Source organism: Somniosus microcephalus, chromosome 3, assembly GCF_052327205.1.
Source record: "Somniosus microcephalus isolate GS21.2 chromosome 3, FLI_Smic_1.0, whole genome shotgun sequence".
In the NCBI taxonomy this organism is placed as follows: domain Eukaryota; kingdom Metazoa; phylum Chordata; class Chondrichthyes; order Squaliformes; family Somniosidae; genus Somniosus; species Somniosus microcephalus.
The window spans coordinates 372,057,018-372,076,954 of record NC_140989.1 but is presented as its reverse complement, the minus strand read 5'-3'; the positions used below and the strand labels follow the sequence as shown (position 1 = coordinate 372,076,954).

Below are 19,937 nucleotides of genomic sequence, written 5' to 3'. Positions count from 1 at the left end.
TCCCTCAGTACTGACACTCCGACAGTGCGGCACTCCCTCAGTACTGCCCCTCCGACAGTGCAGCGCGCCCTCAGTACTGCGTCTCCGACAGTGCAGCGCTCCCTCAGTACTGCCCCTCCGACAGTGCAGCACTCCCTCAGTACTGCCCCTCCGAGAGTGCAGCACTCCCTCAGTACTGCCCCTCCGAGAGTGCAGCACTCCCTCAGTACTGCCCCTCCGACAGTGCAGCCCTCCCTCAGCACTGTCCCTCCGGCAGTGCAGCGCTCCCTCAGTACTGTCCCTCCGACAATGCAGTGCTCCCTCAGTACTGTCCCTCCGACAGTGTAGCCCTCCCTCAGTACTGTCCCTCCGACAGTGCAGCTTTCCCTCAGTACTGCCCCTCCGACAGTGCAGCGCTCCCTCAATACTGCCCCCCTGAAAATACAGCACTCCCTCATTAATGTCCCTCTGACAGTGCAGCGCTCCGTCAGTACTGTCCCTCCTACAGTGCAGGACTCCCTCAGTACTGTCACTCCTAGAGTGCAGCGGTCCCTCAGTACGGCCCCTCCGACAGTGCAGCGCGCCCTCAGTACTGACCCTCCGACAGTGCAGTGCTCCCTCGGTACTGACCCTCCGACAGTGCAGCACTCCCTCAGTACTGCCCCTCCGACAGTGCAGCACTCCCTCAGTACTGCCCCTCCGACAGTGCAGCGCTTCCTCAGTACTGCCCCTCCGACAGTGCAGCATGCCCTCAGCACTGTACCTCCTACAGTGCAGCACTCCCTCAGTACTGCCCCTCCGACAGTGCAGCGCTCCCTCAGTACTGAACCCGAAGTTTCAGCCTGGATTATGGGCTCTTGTCTCTGGAGTGGAACTTGAATCCCTTTACCTTCTCTGCACTAAGGAGAACAATTCCAGCTTCTCCAGTCTCTCCACATACCTGAATTCCCTCATCCTGAAGAATTATACAGAATGTACATCACAGGAACAGGCCATTCGGCCCCTCTGCTCCGTGCCGCTGTTTCTGCTCCACACCAGCCTCCTCCCACCCGTCTTCACCTCACCCTATCACCATATCCTTCTATTCCTTTCTCCCTCATGTGTTTATCCAGCTTCCCCTTAAATGTATCTCTGCTCTTCGCCTCAACCACTCCCTGTGGTAGCGAGTTCCACATTCTCACCACTCTGGGTAAAGAAGTTTCTCTTGAATTCCCGATTGGATTTATTACTGACTGTCTTATATTTATGGCCCCTAGTTCTGGTCTCCCCCACAAATGGAAACATCTTCTCTACGTCTACCCTATCGAACCCCTTCATAATTTTAAAGTTCTCCTTCAGGTCACCCCTCGGCCTTCTCTTTTCTAGAGAAAAGAGCCCCAGCCTGTTCAATCTATCCTGATAGGTAGAACCTCTCAGCTCTGGTATCAGCCGTGTGAATCTTATTTTGCACCTTCTCCAGTGCTTCTATATACTTTTTATAATATGGAGACCAGAACTGTGCACAGTGCTCCAAGTGTGGTCTAACCAAGGTATATGGAGAGACTGTGCACAGTGCTCCAAGTGTGGTCTAACCAAGGTATACGGAGAGACTGTGCACAGTGCTCCAAGTGTGGTCTAACCAAGGTATACGGAGAGACTGTGCACAGTGCTCCAAGTGTGGTCTAACCAAGGTATACGGAGAGACTGTGCACAGTGCTCCAAGTGTGGTCTAACCAAGGTATACGGAGAGACTGTGCACAGTGCTCCAAGTGTGGTCTAACCAAGGTATACGGAGAGACTGTGCACAGTGCTCCAAGTGTGGTCTAACCAAGGTATATGGAGAGACTGTGCACAGTGCTCCAAGTGTGGTCTAACCAAGGTATATGGAGAGACTGTGCACAGTGCTCCAAGTGTAGTCTAACCAAGGTATATGGAGAGACTGTGCACAGTGCTCCCAGTGTGGTCTAACCAAGGTATACGGAGACCAGAGCTGTGCACAGTGCTCCAAGTGTGGTCTAACCACGGTATATGGAGAGACTGTGCACAGTGCTCCAAGTGTGGTCTAACCAAGGTATATGGAGACCAGAACTGTGCACAGTGCTCCAAGTGTGGTCTAACCAAGGTATACAGAGACCAGAACTGTACGCAGTGCTCCAAGTGTGGTCTAACCAAGTTACACAGAGACCAGAACTGTACGCAGTGCTCCAAGTGTGGTCTAATCAAGGTATACAGAGACCAGAGCTGTGCACAGTGCTCCAAGTGTGGTCTAACCAAGGTATATGGAGACCAGAACTGTGCACAGTGCTCCAAGTGTGGTCTAACCAAGGTATACAGAGACCAGAACTGTGCACAGTGCTCCAAGTGTGGTCTAACCAAGGTTCGATACAAGTTTATCGCAACTTCACTGCTTTTCAATTCTATCCTCTAGAGCTGACCGCCAGGGCTTGATTTGCTTTTTTATGGCCTTATTAACCTGCGTCGGTACTTTCAGTGACCTGTGTATCTGTACACCCCGACCCTCTGCTCCTCTCCCCATGTAGACTCTTATTTTCCCAGCAGTATGTGGCCTCCTTATCCTTCTGACCAAAATGCACCACCTCACATTTATCTGTATTGAAATTCATTTTGCCAATAACACGACCATTCCGCAAGTTTATTAATGTCTCCCTGTATTTTGTCGCAATTGATTGTGTTCATTCAGGAACGAGTGACGTATTAAATCCATGCATTTCAGTGCCACTTGCAGTTTAATTTATTCATTCAATCTTAAAAAGAATTGGGAATTTTCACAGCCCCGATCATTAATCCGTTCAGGCCTCAGCGTTACTGGTGAGCTGCGGGACTCAGTTACACAGTAACAGCTGTCTCGTAACACTGCTTGTAAATTCAAATTGACAGTCTCGTTAAACCGGCAAATGTATTGACACAGGCTTTGAAATGTTGCTGTTTACAATCCACAAGCCACTAATCAGCTCCCCATTCCAGAGAGCGAGCGGCTGAAAATTGCCAATGGTCTGTGGTTAGACTTTCGATCTGCTCCAGATGAGCGGGAATACTGGTGTGGAGTCCAGAACAACTGTGGGAAATATGTTCATCATTATCCTGTGGGATTGGGATCACTCAGTCGCTACCGTTGCGCTGTTTATTGAGGCATGTGTCTAAAGTACTTCTACATCTCTGCTGTATCCACGGCGACAGCTCCATCCCACTCTCGCATTCAGAATCCAGACCCTGAATAGCAGAGCATCCATACCCTGCACTGCACAGAAAGGCAGATCCATTAACCCTTAGATGCCCCTGAGAAAGTCAAATAGATGTTGCGCATTGTTCGAATCCCATGTCAGCCGTGGTTAAGTGGGCAGCACTCTGATTCAGGAGGTGATGGGTTCAAGTCCCACTCCAGGGACTTGAGCAGAAAATCCAGGCCGACACTCCCAGTGTAGTACTGAGGGAGCGCCGGACTGTCGGAGGGGCAGTACTGAGGGAGCACCGGACTGTCGGAGGGGCAGTACTGAGGGAGCGCTGCACTGTCGGAGGGGCAGTACTGAGGGAGCGCTGCACTGTCGGAGGGGCAGTACTGAGGGAGCGCCGGACTGTCGGAGGGGCAGTACTGAGGGAGCGCCGGACTGTCGGAGGGGCAGTACTCAGGGAGCGCCGCACTGTCAGAGGGGCAGTACTGAGGGAGCGCTGCACTGTGGGAGAGGCAGTACTGAGGGAGTGCTGCACTGTCGGAGGGTCAGTACTGAGGGAGCGCTGCACTTTCGGAGGGGCAGTACTGAGGGAGCGCTGCACTGTCGGAGGGGCAGTACTGAGGGAGTGCTGCACTGTCAGAGGGTCAGTACTGAGGGAGCGCTGCACTTTCGGAGGGGCCGTACTGAGGGAGTGCTGCACTGTCGGAGGGGCAGTACTGAGGGAGCGCTGCACTGTCGGAGGGGCAGTACTGAGGGAGTGCTGCACTGTCGGAGGGGCCGTACTGAGGGAGCGCTGCGCTGTCGGAAGGGCAGTACTGAGGGAGCGCCGCACTGTGGGAGGGGCAGTACTGAGGGAGCGCCGCACTGTTGGAGGGTCAGTACTGAGGGAGCGCCGCACTGTCGGAGGGGCAGTACTGAGGGAGTGCTGCACTGTTGGAGGGGCAGTACTGAGGGAGCGCTGCACTGTCGGAGGGGCAGTACTGTGGGAGTGATGCACTGTCGGAGGGGCAGTACTGGGGGAGTGCCGCACTGTCGGAGGGGCAGTACTGAGGGAGTGCCGCACTGTCGGAGGGGCAGTACTGAGGGAGCGCTGCACTGTCGGAGGGGCAGTACTGAGGGAGCGCTGCACTGTCGGAGGGGCAGTACTGAGGGAGCGCTGCACTGTCGGAGGGGCAGTACTGAGGGAGTGCTGCACTGTCGGAGGGGCAGTACTGAGGGAGCGCTGCACTGTCGGAGGGGCAGTACTGAGGGAGCGCTGCACTGTGGGAGGGGCAGTACTGAGGTAGCGCCGGACTGTCGGAGGGGCAGTACTGAGGGAGCGCTGCACTGTTGGAGGGGCAGTTCTGAGGGAGTGCTGCACTGTCGGAGGGGCAGTACTGAGGGAGCACTGTCGGAGGAGCAGTACTGAAGGAGCGCTGCACTATTGGAGGGGCAGTACTGAGGGAGCGCTGCACTGTCAGAGGGGCAGTACTGAGGGAGTGCTGCACTGTCGGAGGGGCAGTACTGAGGGAGCGCCGCACTGTCGGAGGGTCAGCACTGAGGGAGCACTGCACTGTCGGAGGGGCAGTACTGAGGGAGCGCTGCACCGTCGGAGGGTCAGTACTGAGGGAGCGGTGCACTGTCGGAGGGGCAGTACTGAGGGAGCGCTGCGCTGTCGGAGGGGCAGTACTGAGGGAGCGCCGCACTGTCGGAGGGGCAGTACTGAGGGAGTGCTGCACTGTCGGAGGGGCAGTACTGAGGGAGCGCCGCACTGTCGGAGGGTCAGTACTGAGGGAGCACTGCACTGTCGGAGGGGCAGTCATGAGGGAGCGCTGCACCGTCGGAGGGTCAGTACTGAGGGAGCGCCGCACTGTCGGAGGGGCAGTACTGATGGAGCGCCGCACTGTCGGAGGGGCAGTACTGAGGGAGTGCTGCACTGTTGGAGGGGCAGTACTGAGGGAGCGCTGCACTGTTGGAGGGGCAGTACTGAGGGAGAGCTGCACTGTCGGAGGGGCAGTACTGAGGGAGCGCTGCACTGTCGGAGGGGCAGTACTGAGGGAGCGCTGCACTGTCGGAGGGGCAGTACTGAGGGAGCGCTGCACTGTCGGAGGGGCAGTACTGAGGGAGTGCTGCACTGTCGGAGGGGCAGTACTGAGGGAGCGCTGCACTGTCGGAGGGGCAGTACTGAGGGAGCGCTGCACTGTGGGAGGGGCAGTACTGAGGGAGCGCCGGACTGTGGGAGGGGCAGTACTGAGGGAGCGCCGGACTGTCGGAGGGGCAGTACTGAGGGAGCGCCGCACTGTCAGAGGGGCAGTACTGAGGGAGCGCTGCACTGTGGGAGGGGCAGTACTGAGGGAGCGCTGCACTGTGGGAGGGGCAGTACTGAGGGAGCGCTGCACAGTCGGAGGGGCAGTACTGAGGGAGCGCCGCACTGTCGGAGGGGCAGTACTGAGGGAGCGCCGCACTGTCGGAGGGTCGGTACTGAGGGAGCACCGCACTGTCGGAGGGGCAGTACTGAGGGAGCACTGCACTGTCGGAGGGTCAGTACTGAGGGAGCGCTGCACTGTCGGAGGGGCAGTACTGAGGGAGCACTGCACTGTTGGAGGGTCAGTACTGAGGGAGTGCTGCACTGTCGGAGGGTCAGTACTGAGGGAGCGCTGCACTGTCGGAGGGGCAGTACTGAGGGAGCGCTGCACAGTCGGAGGGTCAGTACTGAGGGAGTGCTGCACTGTCGGAGGGTCAGTACTGAGGGAGCGCTGCACTGTCGGAGGGGCAGTACTGAGGGAGCGCTGCACTGTCGGAGGGGCAGTACTGAGGGAGTGCTGCACTGACAGAGGTGCCATCTTTCGGATGAGACATTAAACCGTGGCCCCATCTGCCCTCTCGTGGATGTAAACACTCCCAGGGCCAGTGTTTTGGAGGACGGGGCCGCTCTCCCCGGTGTCCTGGGCAATGTTTAATGCTCAACCAGTGTCTTTAAACAGATTATCGGTCGTTATCTCAAGCTGTTTGTGGGAGCTTGCTGTGCGCAAATTAGCTGCTGCGTTTTCTACATTACAACAGTGACTGCGCTTCAACAGCACTTCATTGCCTGTACAGCACTTGGAGACATCCTGCGGTGGTGAAAGGCGCTCTAGAAATGCAAGTTCTTTCTTTCTATGTTATGTCGTTGAATGGTGAAGTGTATTTGGGAAGTTGGTTGTCCGGTGATGTTCTAACGTGATGTGTCTCTGTTTTTTCAGGGTGATATCCAGCAACTGTTAATTGTAGCTGATCCCCGTGCGGCCTATGATTACTGCGAATATTACAGCCCCGACTGTAACAGCCCTCTGCCCAACATCCCCCAGGCCCAGGAAGCCCAAGTGAATGAGGTCAGTAACACGTCTAATATCAGCTGATAGCTGCCCTCCTGGCCTTGTGAGAAAACTGCAACTGGAGCAAGACTATAGGGTGTTATAGTGTGTTATAGTGTGAGTCTGAGTGTGTGTGAGTGTGAGACTGCGAGTGTGTGTGAGACTGCAAGTGAGTGTGTGTGTGTGTGTGATTGAGTGAGTGTGTGAGACTGCGAGTGAGTGTGTGTGAGTGAGTGTGTGAGTGAGTGTGTGTGAGTGACTGTAAGTGAGCGTGAGTGTGAGACTGAGTGAGTGTGAGACTGAGTGTGAGACTGTGAGTGAGAGAGACTGAGTGTGTGAATGAGGGTGTGAGACTGTGAGTGGGTGTGTCAGTGAGTGTGTGAGACTGCGAGTGAGTGTGAGACTGAGTGTGTGTGTGTGAGTGAGTGTGTGTGAGTGACTGTAAGTGAGTGTGAGACTGAGTGAGTGTGAGACTGTGAGTGAGAGAGACTGAGTGTGTGTGAATGAGGGTGTGAGACTGAGTGGGTGTGAGTGTGTGATTGTGAGAGTGTGTGAGTGAATCTGAGTGTGTGAGTGAGTCTGAGTGTGTGAGTGAGCATGTGTGTGTGTAAGTTAGTGTGTGTGTGTGTGTGTGTGTGTGTGAGAGAGAGAGAGAGTGGCATGGATTGAAAATTGGTTAACAGACAGGAAGCAGAGAGTAGGAATAAATGGGTCTTTTTTGGGGTGGCAGGCGGTGACTAGTGGGGGTACCGCAGGGATCAGTGCTTGGGCCCCAGCTATTCACAATATATCTCAATGATTTGGATGAGGGAACCAAATGTAATATTTCCAAGTTTGCTGACGACAGGAAACTAGATGGGATTGTGAGTTGTGAGGAGGATGCAAAGAGGCTTCAAGGCGATTTAGACAAGTTGAGTGAGTGGGCAAATACATGGCAGATGCAGTATAACGTGAATAAATGTGAAGTTATCCACTTCAGTAGGAAAAACAGAAAGGCAGAGTATTATTTAAATGGTGATCGGTTGGGATATGTTGATGTACAAAGGGACCTGGGTGTCCTCGTACACCAGTCACTGAAAGCAAACATGCAGGTACAGCAAGCAGTTAGGAAGGCAAATGGTATGTTGGCCTTCATTGCAAGAGGATTTGAGTACAGGAGCAAGGATGTCTTACTACAGTTGTACAGGGCCTTGGTGAGACCACACCTGGAGTACTGTGTGCAGTTTTGGTCTCCTTACCTAAGAAAGGATATACTTGCCATAGAGGGAGTGCAGCGAAGGTTCACCAGACTGATTCCTGGGATGGCAGGACTGTCGTATGAGGAGAGATTGGGTCGACTAGGCCTGTATTCACTAGAGTTTAGAAGAATGAGAGGGGATCTCATTGAAACGTATAAAATTCTGACAGGGCTAGACAGACTGGATGCAGGGAGGATGTTTCCCCTGGCTGGGGGGTCTAGAACCAGGGGTCACAGTCTCAGGATACGGGGTAGGACATTTAGGACTGAGATGAGGAGAAATTTCTTCACTCAGATGGTGGTGAACCTGTGGAATTCTCTACCACAGAAGGCTGTGGAGGCCAAGTCACTGAATATATTTAAGAAGGAGATAGATAGATTTCTAGACACAAAAGGCATCAAGGGGTATGGGGAGAGAGCGGGAATATGGTATTGAGATAGAGGATCAGCCATGATCATTGAATGGTGGAGCAGGCTCGAAGGGCCGAATGGCCCACTCCTGCTCCTATTTTTCTATGTTTCTATGTGTGTGTGTGTGAGAGAGTTTGTGAGTGTTTGAGAGTGTGAGTGTGTGTGTGTGTGTGTGAGAGAGTTTGTGAGTGTTTGAGAGTGTGAGTGTGTGTGTGTGTGTGTGAGAGAGAGAGTGTGAGTGTGTGTGTGCGTGCTGTTCGTGTACAATTCGAGTGTGTGTCAGTTTCCTTCCTACATTATATTTACACCATCCTTATCCTGAGTTAATATCAACAGTATAATACCTGTATCACTAGAGACTCAGCTTACAAGGGCCCAAGCTGATAAAGTTTTATATTTCTATCTATCTATCTATCTCTGTCTATCTCTCTCTCTAATTGTTTCTGTCTCTCTCCCTGTCTCTCTCCCTGTCTCTCTCTCCCTGTCTCTCTCTCCCTGTCTCTCTCTCCCTGTCTCTCTCTCCCTGTCTCTCTCTCTCCCTGTCTCTCTCTCTCTCTGTCTCTCTCTCTGTCTCGCTCTCTGTCTCTCTCTCTCTCTGTCTCTCTCTCTCTGTCTCTCTCTCTCTCTCTGTCTCTCTCTCTCTCTGTCTCTCTCTCTGTCTCTCTCTCTGTCCCTCTCTCTCTCTGTCCCTCTCTCTCTCTGTCCCTCTCTGTCTCTCTCTCTCTCTCTCTCTCTCTGTCTCTCTCTCTCTCTCTCTCGTCTCTCTGTCTCTCTCTCTGTCTCTCTCTCTCTCTCTCTCTGTCTCTCTCTCTCTCTCTGTCTCTCTCTCTCTCTCTGTCTCTCTCTCTCTCTCTCTCTCTCTCTCTCTGTCTCTCTCTCTAGTCCTTGATTTATGGGGAATGCCAGTCTCGTTTTATATGTTACGCAACGCTGCTGGTTTTCAGTTTTCACAGATAAGCACCTGGAATCTAATAAAACCCAAATCTCTGGGAAAAATCCCACAAATTGCTTGTAAACATAGAAACATAGAAGATAGGAGCAGGAGTAGGCCATTTCGGCCCCTCGAGCCTGCTCTGCCATTCAATGCGATAATGGCTGATCATCCAAATTCAGTACCCGGTCCCTGCTTTCTCCCCATACCCCTTGATCCCTTTAGCCTTAAGAAATATATCCAACTCCTTCTTGAATGTATTTAATGAATTGGCCTCTACTGCCTTCTGTGGTAGAGAATTCCACAGGTTCACCACTCTCTGGGTGAAGAAATTCCTCCTCATTTCAGTCCTAAATGGCTTACCCCTTATCCTTAGACTGTGACCCCTGGTTCTGGACTCTCAGACCATCGGAACATCCTTCCTGCATCTCGTCTGTCCAGTCCTGTCAGAATTTTATAAGTTTCAATGAGATCCCCTCTCATTCTTCTAAACTCCAGCGAGTATAAGCCCAATCGACCTAATCTCTCCTCATACGTCATTCCTGTCATCCCAGGTATCAGTCTGGTGAATCTTCGCTGCACTCCCTCCATGGCAGGAACATCCTTCCTCAGATAAGGCGACCAAAACTGCACACAATACTCAAGGTGCGGTCTCACCAAGGCCCTGTACAACTGTAGCAAGACATCCTTGTTCCTGTACTCAGTTGTACTTGTAATAAAGCAATGTTTGACGTGTGTCGGTGTAACGCAGGGAACCTGATTAAAACCAATCTCTCTGTCGAGGAGAGCTGTCCCTAATTTGAGCCCAATGTTCCGAACGTCTTGCAGTGTACACGGTTTATTGAGTATCACCGTAAACAGCTAGAAGCAAGTACAACTTTAAGATGTGGTTCTCTCTCTTATTTCTCACGCACACTTCACGATCTCGCTTGGCTACAATGCTGTGTCTGCAGGGTGAGCTTTGGGTCTTTGCACGAACGCTCCATAGCAAGGCACAGGAAGAAGAATGCTGAGAGGATGGGACAATGTACTTGGTCCAAACATCTTGTGTTGTTTGTTTGACCTGCTTTGCGTTTGCTTCAGTTTTTAACGTATCAATATCTGCACAGTTGGGAGATACCCGGACTCTCTCTGACATTTTGCACATAAGATTCAGAACAAAGTCTGAATTTTTGAAACAAAGATGTCCCAGCCATAGCAAGCAGTCCACACAGGCTGGCCAATTCTAAAAAAAATAGTTCTCAGGATGTGGGCCTCGCTGGCACGGCCGGCATTTATTGCCCATCCCCAGTTGCCCTGAGAAGGTGGGGGTGGGTCTTCTTCTTGAACCGCGGGGAGCGGGTTTGATACAAACTGAGGGTCTCGCTCGGCCCCTTCAGAGGGCAGTTCAGAGTCAACCAGGCTGGTGTGGGACTGGAGTCACATATAGGCCCAGACCGGGTAAGGACGGCAGGTTTCCTTCCCTAAAGGACATCAGTGAACCCGTTGGGTTTTTAGACAATCCGACAGTTTCATGGTCACTTTGACTGATCCCAGATTTCAAATTCTCAAACTACCCTGGTGAGTTTTGAACTCATGTTGTCAGGATTATTCTCAGTATGATTCCAATGGGCAGTGTCCTCGGCCCAACCATCTTCAGCTGCTTCACCAATGACCTTCCCTCCAACATAAGGTCAGAAATGGGGATGTTTTCTGATGACTGCACAGTGTTCAGTGCTATTCACAACTCCTCAGATATTGAAGTAGTCCATGCCCACATCCGTGCAACAAGACCTGAACAACGTTCAGGCTTGGGCTGATATGTGGCAGGTAACATTCGCGCCACAGAAGTGCCAGGCAATGACTATCTCCAACAAGCGAGAGTCCAACCACCTCCCCTTGACATTCAATGGCATTACCATCGCCGAATCCCCCACTATCAACATCCTGGGGGTCACCATTAACCAGAAACTTAACTGGACCAGCCACATAAATACTGTGGCAACAAGAGCAGGTCAGAGGCTGGGTATTCTGCGGTGAGTGTCTCACCTCCTGACTCACCAAAGCCTTTCCACCATCTACAAGGCACAACTCAGGAGTGTGATGGAATACTCTCCACTTGTCTGGATGAGTGCAGCTCCAACAACACTCAAGAAGCTCGACACCTTCCAGGACAAAGCAGCCCGCTTGATTCGCACCCCATCCACCACCTTAAAAATTTACTCCCTCCACCACCGGCGTACCGTGGCTGCAGTGTGTACCATCTACAAGATGCACTACAGTAACTCACCAAGGCTTCTTCGGCAGCACCTCCCAAACCCGCAACCTCTTCCACCTAGAAGGACAAGGGCAGCAGGCGCATGGGAACACCACCACCTCCAAGTTCCCCTCCAAGTTACACACCATCCTGACTTGGAAATATATCGCCGATCCTTCATCGTCGCTGGGTCAAAATCCTGGAACTCCCTCCCTAACAGCACTGTGGGAGCACCTTCACCACACGGACTGCAGCGGTTCAAGAAGGCGGCTCACCACCACCTTCTCGAGGGCAATTAGGGATGGGCAATAAATGCCGGCCTTGCCAGCGACGCCCAAATCCCATAAATGAATTTCAAAAAATTCAAAAATCTATCCCGATATCTTTGGAATGAAGATTCCAGCCTGGAAACAGCGGTTTACAACATGAAAACACAACCCCTGCCGGCATCCGTATGACATTTCTCTGTGCCCTGACTCCATCTTTGTTAAGAGCAGAAACAGGAATGTTGTGCAAACACTTTGAGATTTCGCATGTCAATGCGACAGTCCTCTCCAGACTTTATCACTTTACATTAGAATGGTAGAATCATAGACGGATCCAGCACAGAAGGAGGCCATTCGGCCCATCGTGTCTGTGCCGGCTCTTTGAAAGAGCTCTCCAATTAGTCCCACTCCCTGCTCTTTCCCCACAGCCCTGCAAATCTCTTCCCTTCAAGCATTTCTCCAATTCCCTTTTGAAAGTTCCTGTTGAATCTGCTTCCACCGCCCCTTCAGGCAGCGCATTCCAGATCACAACAACTCGCTGTAAAAACATTCTCCTCATCTCCCCTCTGGTTCTTTTGCCAATTCCCTTCACTCTGTGTCCTCTGGTTACCGACCCTCCTGCCACTGGAAACAGTTTCTCCTTATTTACTCGATCAAAACACTTCATAATTTTGAACACCTCTATTAAATCTCCCCTTAACCGTCTCTGCTCTAAGGAGAACAATCCCAGCTTCTCCAGTCTCTCCACATCACTGAAGTTCCTCATCCCTGGCACCATTCTAGTGAATCTCCTCTGCACCCTCTCCAAGGCCTTGACACCCTTCCTAAAGTGTGGTGCCCAGAATTGGACACAATACTCCAGCTGGGGCCTCACCAGAGATTTATAAAGGTTTAGCATAACTTCCTGGCTTTTGTACTCCATTCCTCTATTTATAAAGCTCAGGATCCCATATGCTTTCTTAATGACCTTCTCAACTTGTCCTGCCCCTTCAAAGATTTATATTATCAAGGTGACTAGGACTGTGACTGACCAGAGTTTATACGAAAGTACGAAACACAATGGAGAGGAACAGCCCCTCTGCTCTATCCAGCCTCTCCCTTGTCCATCGGGATACAGACACTGCCCACCCCCTCCTCACCCTGAAACCATGGGATGTCCAGGAGATCACCCTGCTCCACATTAATCTCATATAGAACATGCCATTTGTACAAGGGTTCATTTCTCGAGGGTTCGGATTGAAAAGCAGAGAAATTGGGCCACACTTGGACTTGCTCTACTTGCAGTTCTGGTCTCCAGATTATAAAAAGGATATAGAGACACTGGAGAAGGTGCAAAATAAGATTCACACGGATAATACCAGAACTGCGAGGTTCTAACTATCAGGAAAGATTGAACAGGCTGGGGCTCTTTTCTCTGGGAAAGAGATGCTGAGGGGGGACCTGATCGAGGTCTTTAAGATTATGAAAGGGTTCGATAGGGTAGACGTAGAGAAGATGCTTCCACTTGTGGGGGAGACCAGAACTAGGGGCCATAAAAATAAGATAGTCACTGATAAATCCAATCGGTAATTCAGGAGAACCACCTTTACCCAGAGAGTGGTGAGAATGTGGAACTCGCTCCCACAGGGAGTGGTTGAGGAGAATAGCACAGATGTATTGAAGGGGAAGCTGGATAAACACATGAGGGAGAAGGGAATAGAAGGATATGGTGATAGGGTGAGATGAGGAAGGACGGGAGGAGGCTCGAGTGGAGCAGAAACACCGGCACGGCGCAGTGGGGCCGAATGGCCTGTTGCTGTGCTGTAGACTCGGTGTAATTCTATGTAAGGTGATCTCAGCCCCCAGCAGCAACAGGTACAACTCACACTCAAAGAGATTTAACGACTCACATTACACACCGAGATCGCTTTGCTTAAACCCGCGCTGTTCCGATTACACACTGTGGAGTTACACTGAGTCCATATGTTCACTCCCAGTGGAATGATTTGGGATTCACTTAAAGTAGTTTTAAGACCTCTTCCATTACAGGAACTTTAGGAGCAGGAGGAGGCCATTCAGCCCCTCGAGTCTGTTCTGCCATTCAATTAGATCAAGGCTGATCGGTAGCTGAACTCCATTTAGCTGCCTTTGCTCCACATCCCTCAATACCCAACAAAAATCCATCCATCTCAGTCTGGAAAGCTCCAATTAACCCCCAGCCTCCACAGCTTTTTCATCCCAAGGACGGTTGTATAAAAGCCATTAGATTCTGATCAATCTGGAACCGTTTGTGAAGCAGGAGCTGGTTAAAGGGGCAGGGGGTTGGAGGTGCCCGAGGGGCAGTATCAGGGATCGTGGTGTTGGACTCGCCATGAACTTTTGATTGGTGTATTTACTGTTGGGGAGGGGTTTCCGCTCACTGTCCCACACACCAAGCTCAGCTGCCTGTGATCAGAGAACTCTGCTCTGTAAAAAAAAACCATTGGCCCATCTCAGTAAGGGTGCTCACTCGCTCTGTCTGCTCCCCATCACTGGAGGAATCGCTGCACTCACGCTGTCAAATAAATCCTCCCATTGCTGCTTATGTCTGGTGCTCCCAGGAGCAGCGGGCTGTATTTCATTCGCAGCTTACTTTGTTTGCCTGTCCTTATTCTCCAGGCTTGTTCTTGGCATCGATTTAACCGTGCGTTGAATCTGCTCCTGTGACCTGTGCTCCTTTTTTAAGTGTGTTTCCAAGCAGCAGTTTGTGGCCAGTGGGACTGGGCCAACACATCAGCTCTCGGGCTGACACTAACTCACTTTGATGGAGGCTACGGCAGTGAGCTGAGCCCGTTAGCCGCCTCAAAGAGGCTTTTAATCGCATTTCAGCAGCAGGGTTAGAAGGGGCTAATATCGTGGCAGCCCAGACTTGGCAAATGCATGTTACTGGGGTGCGTCTAATATCACTAACACCGTTGGTGCTTCTCCCTCCTCAACCTAAACCGTTTGAGAAAACCGTTCAACCATTTCCACGTGAAGGTTCTCCTCGTCACCAATGTTTTAACTTTCTCAATGTGTTACGTAGAACAGGATTCCTCCGAGTCACTTCCTCACACACAGTGTGTTGTTAACGTTTCATGTGTTTAAATATCTTTGTCTATTGTTTATTCACTCTGAACACAATCATTGAATCAGACAGCACAGGAGGAGGCCATTCGGCCCATCGTGCCTGTGCCGGCTCTTTGAACGAGCTCTCCAATTAGCCCCACTCCCTGCTCTTTCCCCACAGCCCTGCAAAATTTCCCTTTTCAAGTACTTCTCCAATTCCCTTTTGAAAGTTATTATTGAATCTGCTTCCACCGCCCTTTCAGGCAGCGCATTCCAGATCACAACAACACTCTGTGTATCTCCCCAGAGAATTGAGCAGAAGCTGGCTTGCAGTTGGGCAGCAATGGGACGACACATATGGGCTGGTTCGCCAGCCAAGACAGTCAACATAACAGAATTAATGAGATTGAAGACGATTGTTTCTTTCAGCCCCTCCATCAATCTTTCAACCAAATTAGAGTGCAGTGACCGACGGCAGAGAGAGAGAGAGAGGGGAGTCACGCCAGGGTTGGATGTGCTCCATCAGAGTCAAGACGCTAAGCTCGCTGATGTCATTGTTGACTGCGCACAGCCCGCCCAGTGTTGCAGTCTGTGGGTTGTGTGCCTCTGCTGCGTCTCCTTCTCTCTTTACTGAGCTCCTTAAATGAACCACACTGTTATAGATCAACATAAAATGCTCAAAGTCTTACGACCCCATGTGACTGCTGTCGGGCAGCCCCTGTGCCAAGTTCTGATTGCACCCTCCTCCCAGCGATGGGTGTAAATACAGCGTGACCTGGGCCCAGGAATTTAGAATAGAAATACAAACATAAGGTCAGCATTATAGGACTTTAAAAAAGTGGTCTGAATTAACAGCTGTGGACCCTGATCCAATTACTCCCCAGCCCTCCAACTTCTGAAGACCAGCGTTTGCTCTTGAATTCCTGGGCGCAATCCCACGGGAGATAGGCGAGTGCTGACCTTTTGATATTTACCTACCGACCTCTCCTGACACTCGCATGGGGATTCAACATGCAATATTTTTTGTTGCTATCATTAAAAAAAAATCATAGAATCTCACAGCACAGGAGGAGGCCATTCGGCCCATCGTGCCTGTGCCGGCTCTTTGAAAGAGCTCTCCAATTAGTCCCTCTCTCCCACTTTTTCCCCACAGCCCTGCTAATGTTTCCCCTTCAAGTATTTCTCCAATTCCCTTTTGAAAGTTCCTATTGAATCTGCTTCCACCGCCCTTTCAGGCAGCGCATTCCCGATCACAACAACAATATCGAACACAAACCTCCCCTTGTCCGACATTCACCTTTAGAACTCTTCTTTCAGAACAGTTGGTGACTGGATGAAAACATGCTGGGACTCGAACTTGTGTGCGATGGTGTAAAATGTGCTAATGGGCAGTTTCACACCTCTCCCGAGTTTTCTTTCCATTGACGTTAATCGAGAGAGATGTATAACTGTCTGCCGATTGGCCATTGCCCATTGTACATCATCGCACAGAGGCAGGATCTATCTCGCTTCTCCTCGATTACCTGAACATATTTTCATTTCCTTCAGTGTGTGAAAGGGTTGACTCTGCTTATCCAAGCCGACCTTGGGTTGCTACTACCATAACTGTGATTGCATTTCCTCTCATGATACAGTACTCTCCGGAAGAAACATTGGAATATGACTATGATTATAGTGATGGAGACTTTGTAGAGTTTGACTATCAGCCAACTGAGGAAAAATCAACATTGGAAGGGACAGAATTGCCAACTGAGGTAACAGAGAGACCAGATCCCAATCTTCAGCATGGTCTGTTGTCCTTGTCCACCCATTCTTCATCTGTCACTCATCCTATCCATCATTCTGTTGTCATCTCTTCATCAGCCTTGTCATTCTCTATTTCTCCATAGCAACCCCTTTCTCTCCCTCTCTCCCTCCCTCCATCCATTTCCCTCCCTCTCTCTCTTTCCCTCAATCCCTCCCTCTCTCCCTCTCTTTCCCTCCCTCTCTCCCTCCCTTTCCCTCAATCCCTCCTTCTCTCCCTCCCTCCATCCATTTCCCTCCCTCCCTCCGTTTCCCTCAATCCCTCCCTCTCTCCCTCCCTCCATCCATTTCCTTCCCTCCCTCTCTTTCCTTCCCTCCCTCCCTCCCTCTCTCCCTCTCTTTCCCTCCCTCCCTCCCTCCCTCTCTCCATTTTTTTTATAGTTTAGAAGCCCGGCCGGATTTGGAAAAGCAGACCGAGTGTCCTCACTGCCTGATGTTCGTGGTTCTTTTCCTCTGTTTTCCTGTCATCATTATTTATGCTTTTTCCATTCCATCTCTCAACACATTTTTCAGAAAAAGAAACCCATTTCATTCATCAAAAAGAAGAAGGATGCTGGGCAAACTAAAACTAAGAACATAGCGACAAAGATTACTTCCAAAAAAACATTTACAGCTCAGAAGAGGAAGCAAGACTTGTCCAGCCACCAAACAACTCCAAAACTCAAGGTTGGGCCAAAGGTAGCAAAAATGATCAAGATCTTCCCAAAAGTCAAGACTGGAAGATCTCTGATGATAGACCTTAACCCCCCATCACTTCTAATCATCTCTGGCAAAATATGCCGATTTCAGTCGTGATTCGAGATGTGCCGTTAACTAAATGATGCTTTTTTTGTCTCTCGTTATCTCTATTTGACTTTAGGCGGTGAATAACGTGCTACCGGAGACGGTGGAGGAATATTACTACGAAACCTATGAGGGGACAACCAGCTCCGCGGTCAGAGAGAAAGCTAATGAGGTAAAAAAAAAGAAACAGAACGGAAAGGAAAATAGTTTTCCAGCTATCTTGTCTGGGTTTGCGTCCTGTCAGACGCCCAGCAATCTATACCGTGCGGATCGTTCCCACGTTTACATTAGGCTCAGTTTATTCATGTGTTGTGAGAGAGTAACAAAGCGTTGAGAAAGAGTCTCGGGTTTAAGAGCGAGCTTTGGTTGCGCTGGGCGAATATTGCAGGAGGTGAGTGGGCGGTTTGTGTAAAGTGATGGGACGGAGTGTTGAGCCTGTCCTGATCTCAGAGTCGGCGGGACAGCCAGAACGGGAGACTCACTCAGTGGGAGGCCCATCAATCACCAGGCTGGAGCCTGACTTTCCCTCAGCGCTGAAGCTTTCTCCGGCTTTTTATTTTCAGTTGCCAATAGCATGTTGAATTTACGAGCAAAGAGTTGCTCAATTTCTGTGATGAAATCCGCTTACTGTGCTTATATTTCACTCCAGAATTTGCTGATTCTATTTAACATAACGGTAAATGTGAATCGGAGCAAGAGGCAATGTCCAGTTAGTGTGGAATTGTTTAATATTTGTTTGACTTTGTTTGATTCAGTGCATTTCACGTTGAGTTCCGCTGCTCTTGACACTGTTTGGGACAAGGTTTGATACTTGCTGTGTGGGGCCTGCTCTCCCCAAAAATCCTTTCTCTGCCAGTCACATGAGTTCTGAGTATCCAGATCTAATACAGATCGGGACATCGCCACAGGAGGAGGCCATTCAGCCCCTCGAGCCTGTTCCACCATTCAATGAGATCGAGGCTGATCTGTATCTCAACCCCATTTACCCGCCTTTGCTCCACATCCCTCGATACCCTTACCCAACACAAATCCATCCATCTCAGTCTGGCAGGCAGTGACTAGTGGGGTACCACAGGGATCGGTCCTTGGACCCCAGCTATTCACAATATATATTAATGATCTAGACGAGGGAACTAGATGTAATATCTCCAAATTTGCAGACGACACAAAGCTGGGTGGGTGTGTGTGCTGTGAGGAGGATGCCGAGAAACTACAGGATGATTTGGACAGGTTGGGTGATTGGGCAGAAGCATGGCAGATGCAATATAACGTGGATAAATGTGAGGTTATCCACTTTGGTGTCAAAAAAAAGAAGGCAGATTATTATCTGAATGGCAATAGATTGGGAGAAGGGGAAATGCAACGAGACCTGGGCGTCCTTGTGCACCAGTCACTGAAGTTAAGCATGCAGGTGCAGCAGGCGGTTAAGAAGGCAAATGGTATGTTGGCCTTCATAGTGAGAGGGTTTGAGTACAGGAACAAGGATGTCTTGCTGCAGTTGTACAGGGCCTTGGTGAGACCACATCTTGAGTATTGTGTGCAGTTTTGGTCACCTTATCTGAGGAAGGATGTTCTTGCCATGGAAGGAGTTCGGCGAAGATTCACCAGGCTGATACCTGGGATGGCAGGAATGACGTATGAGGAGAGATTGGGTCGATTGGGCTTGTACTCGCTGGAGTTTAGAAGAATGAGAGGGGATCTCATTGAAACTTATAAAATTCTGGCAGGACTGGACAGACTAGATGCAGGGAGGATGTTCCTGATGGTCAGGGAATCCAGAACCAGGGGTCACAGTCTAAGGATAAGGGGTAAGCCTTTTAGGACAGAAATGAGGAGGAATTTCTTCACCCAGGGAGTGGTGAACCTATGGAATTCTCTACCACAGAAGGCAGTAGAGGCCAATTCATTAAATATATTCAAGAAGGAGTTGGATATATTTCTTAAGGCTAAAGGGATCAAGGGATATGGGGAGAAAGCAGGGACAGGGTACTGAACTTGGATGATCAGCCATGATCGCATTGAATGGCGGAGCAGGCTCGAGGGGCCGAATGGCCTACTCCTGCTCCTATCTTCTATGTTCTATGAAAGCTCCAATTGATCTCCAGCTTCACAGCTTTTTGGGGAGAGTGTTCCAGATTTCTACTGCCCTTTGTGTGAAGAAGTGCTTCCTGACATCACTCCTGAAGGACCTGGCTCTAATTTTAAGGTTGTGCCCCCTTGTTCTGGGCTCCCCCCACCAGCAGCATGCAAAGGGAAGCCACTTCACTTCCACACTGCAACTGGAGTGTGAACGCACCCTTAAACTCGAGCACTACCCCAAGAGATGCCCAAGTGCTGACTCAGGCTGAGCTGCCCCTGAGCTCAGCGAAGTGAGCTTTGACCCATTGGTAGCTTCGCATCAAGCTCTGGGATTTTAGGTTTCTCTGGACTTGACTTGGGCACTGTTTGTAGAATTACATGGTATTTACAGCACAGAAACTGGCCATTCGGCCCAAAGGCTCCGTGCCGGTGTTTATGGTCGACACCAGCCTCCTCCCACCCGCTTCATCTCACCCCATCATCATACCCTTCACCTGATCCAAATTAAAGTTGGGTTACTCCAAGATTTGCCTTAACCGCCTTATTACACCACCCAGAAATATGTAATAGTGTTTCGAAGCATTAAGACGCATTCCCCATTGTTAGACGAGATGGCAGAAAGTGCTCAGGAGACTTTACCAATC

General features: G+C 50.5%; 1 protein-coding gene across 1 annotated transcript in view; it reads left to right on the top strand.

Annotated features, from left to right (window-relative positions):
• The window catches only part of LOC147122437 (collagen alpha-1(XI) chain-like), a 745,903-nt gene that overhangs the window by 98,947 nt on the left and 627,019 nt on the right, over nt 1-19,937 (top strand). Inside the window, exons 5-7 of the mRNA XM_085983595.1 lie at nt 6,371-6,499; nt 16,263-16,382; nt 17,291-17,386. Coding sequence (XP_085839721.1) covers nt 6,371-6,499; nt 16,263-16,382; nt 17,291-17,386 — 345 coding nt within the window. The remainder of the gene's footprint in view (nt 1-6,370; nt 6,500-16,262; nt 16,383-17,290; nt 17,387-19,937) is intronic.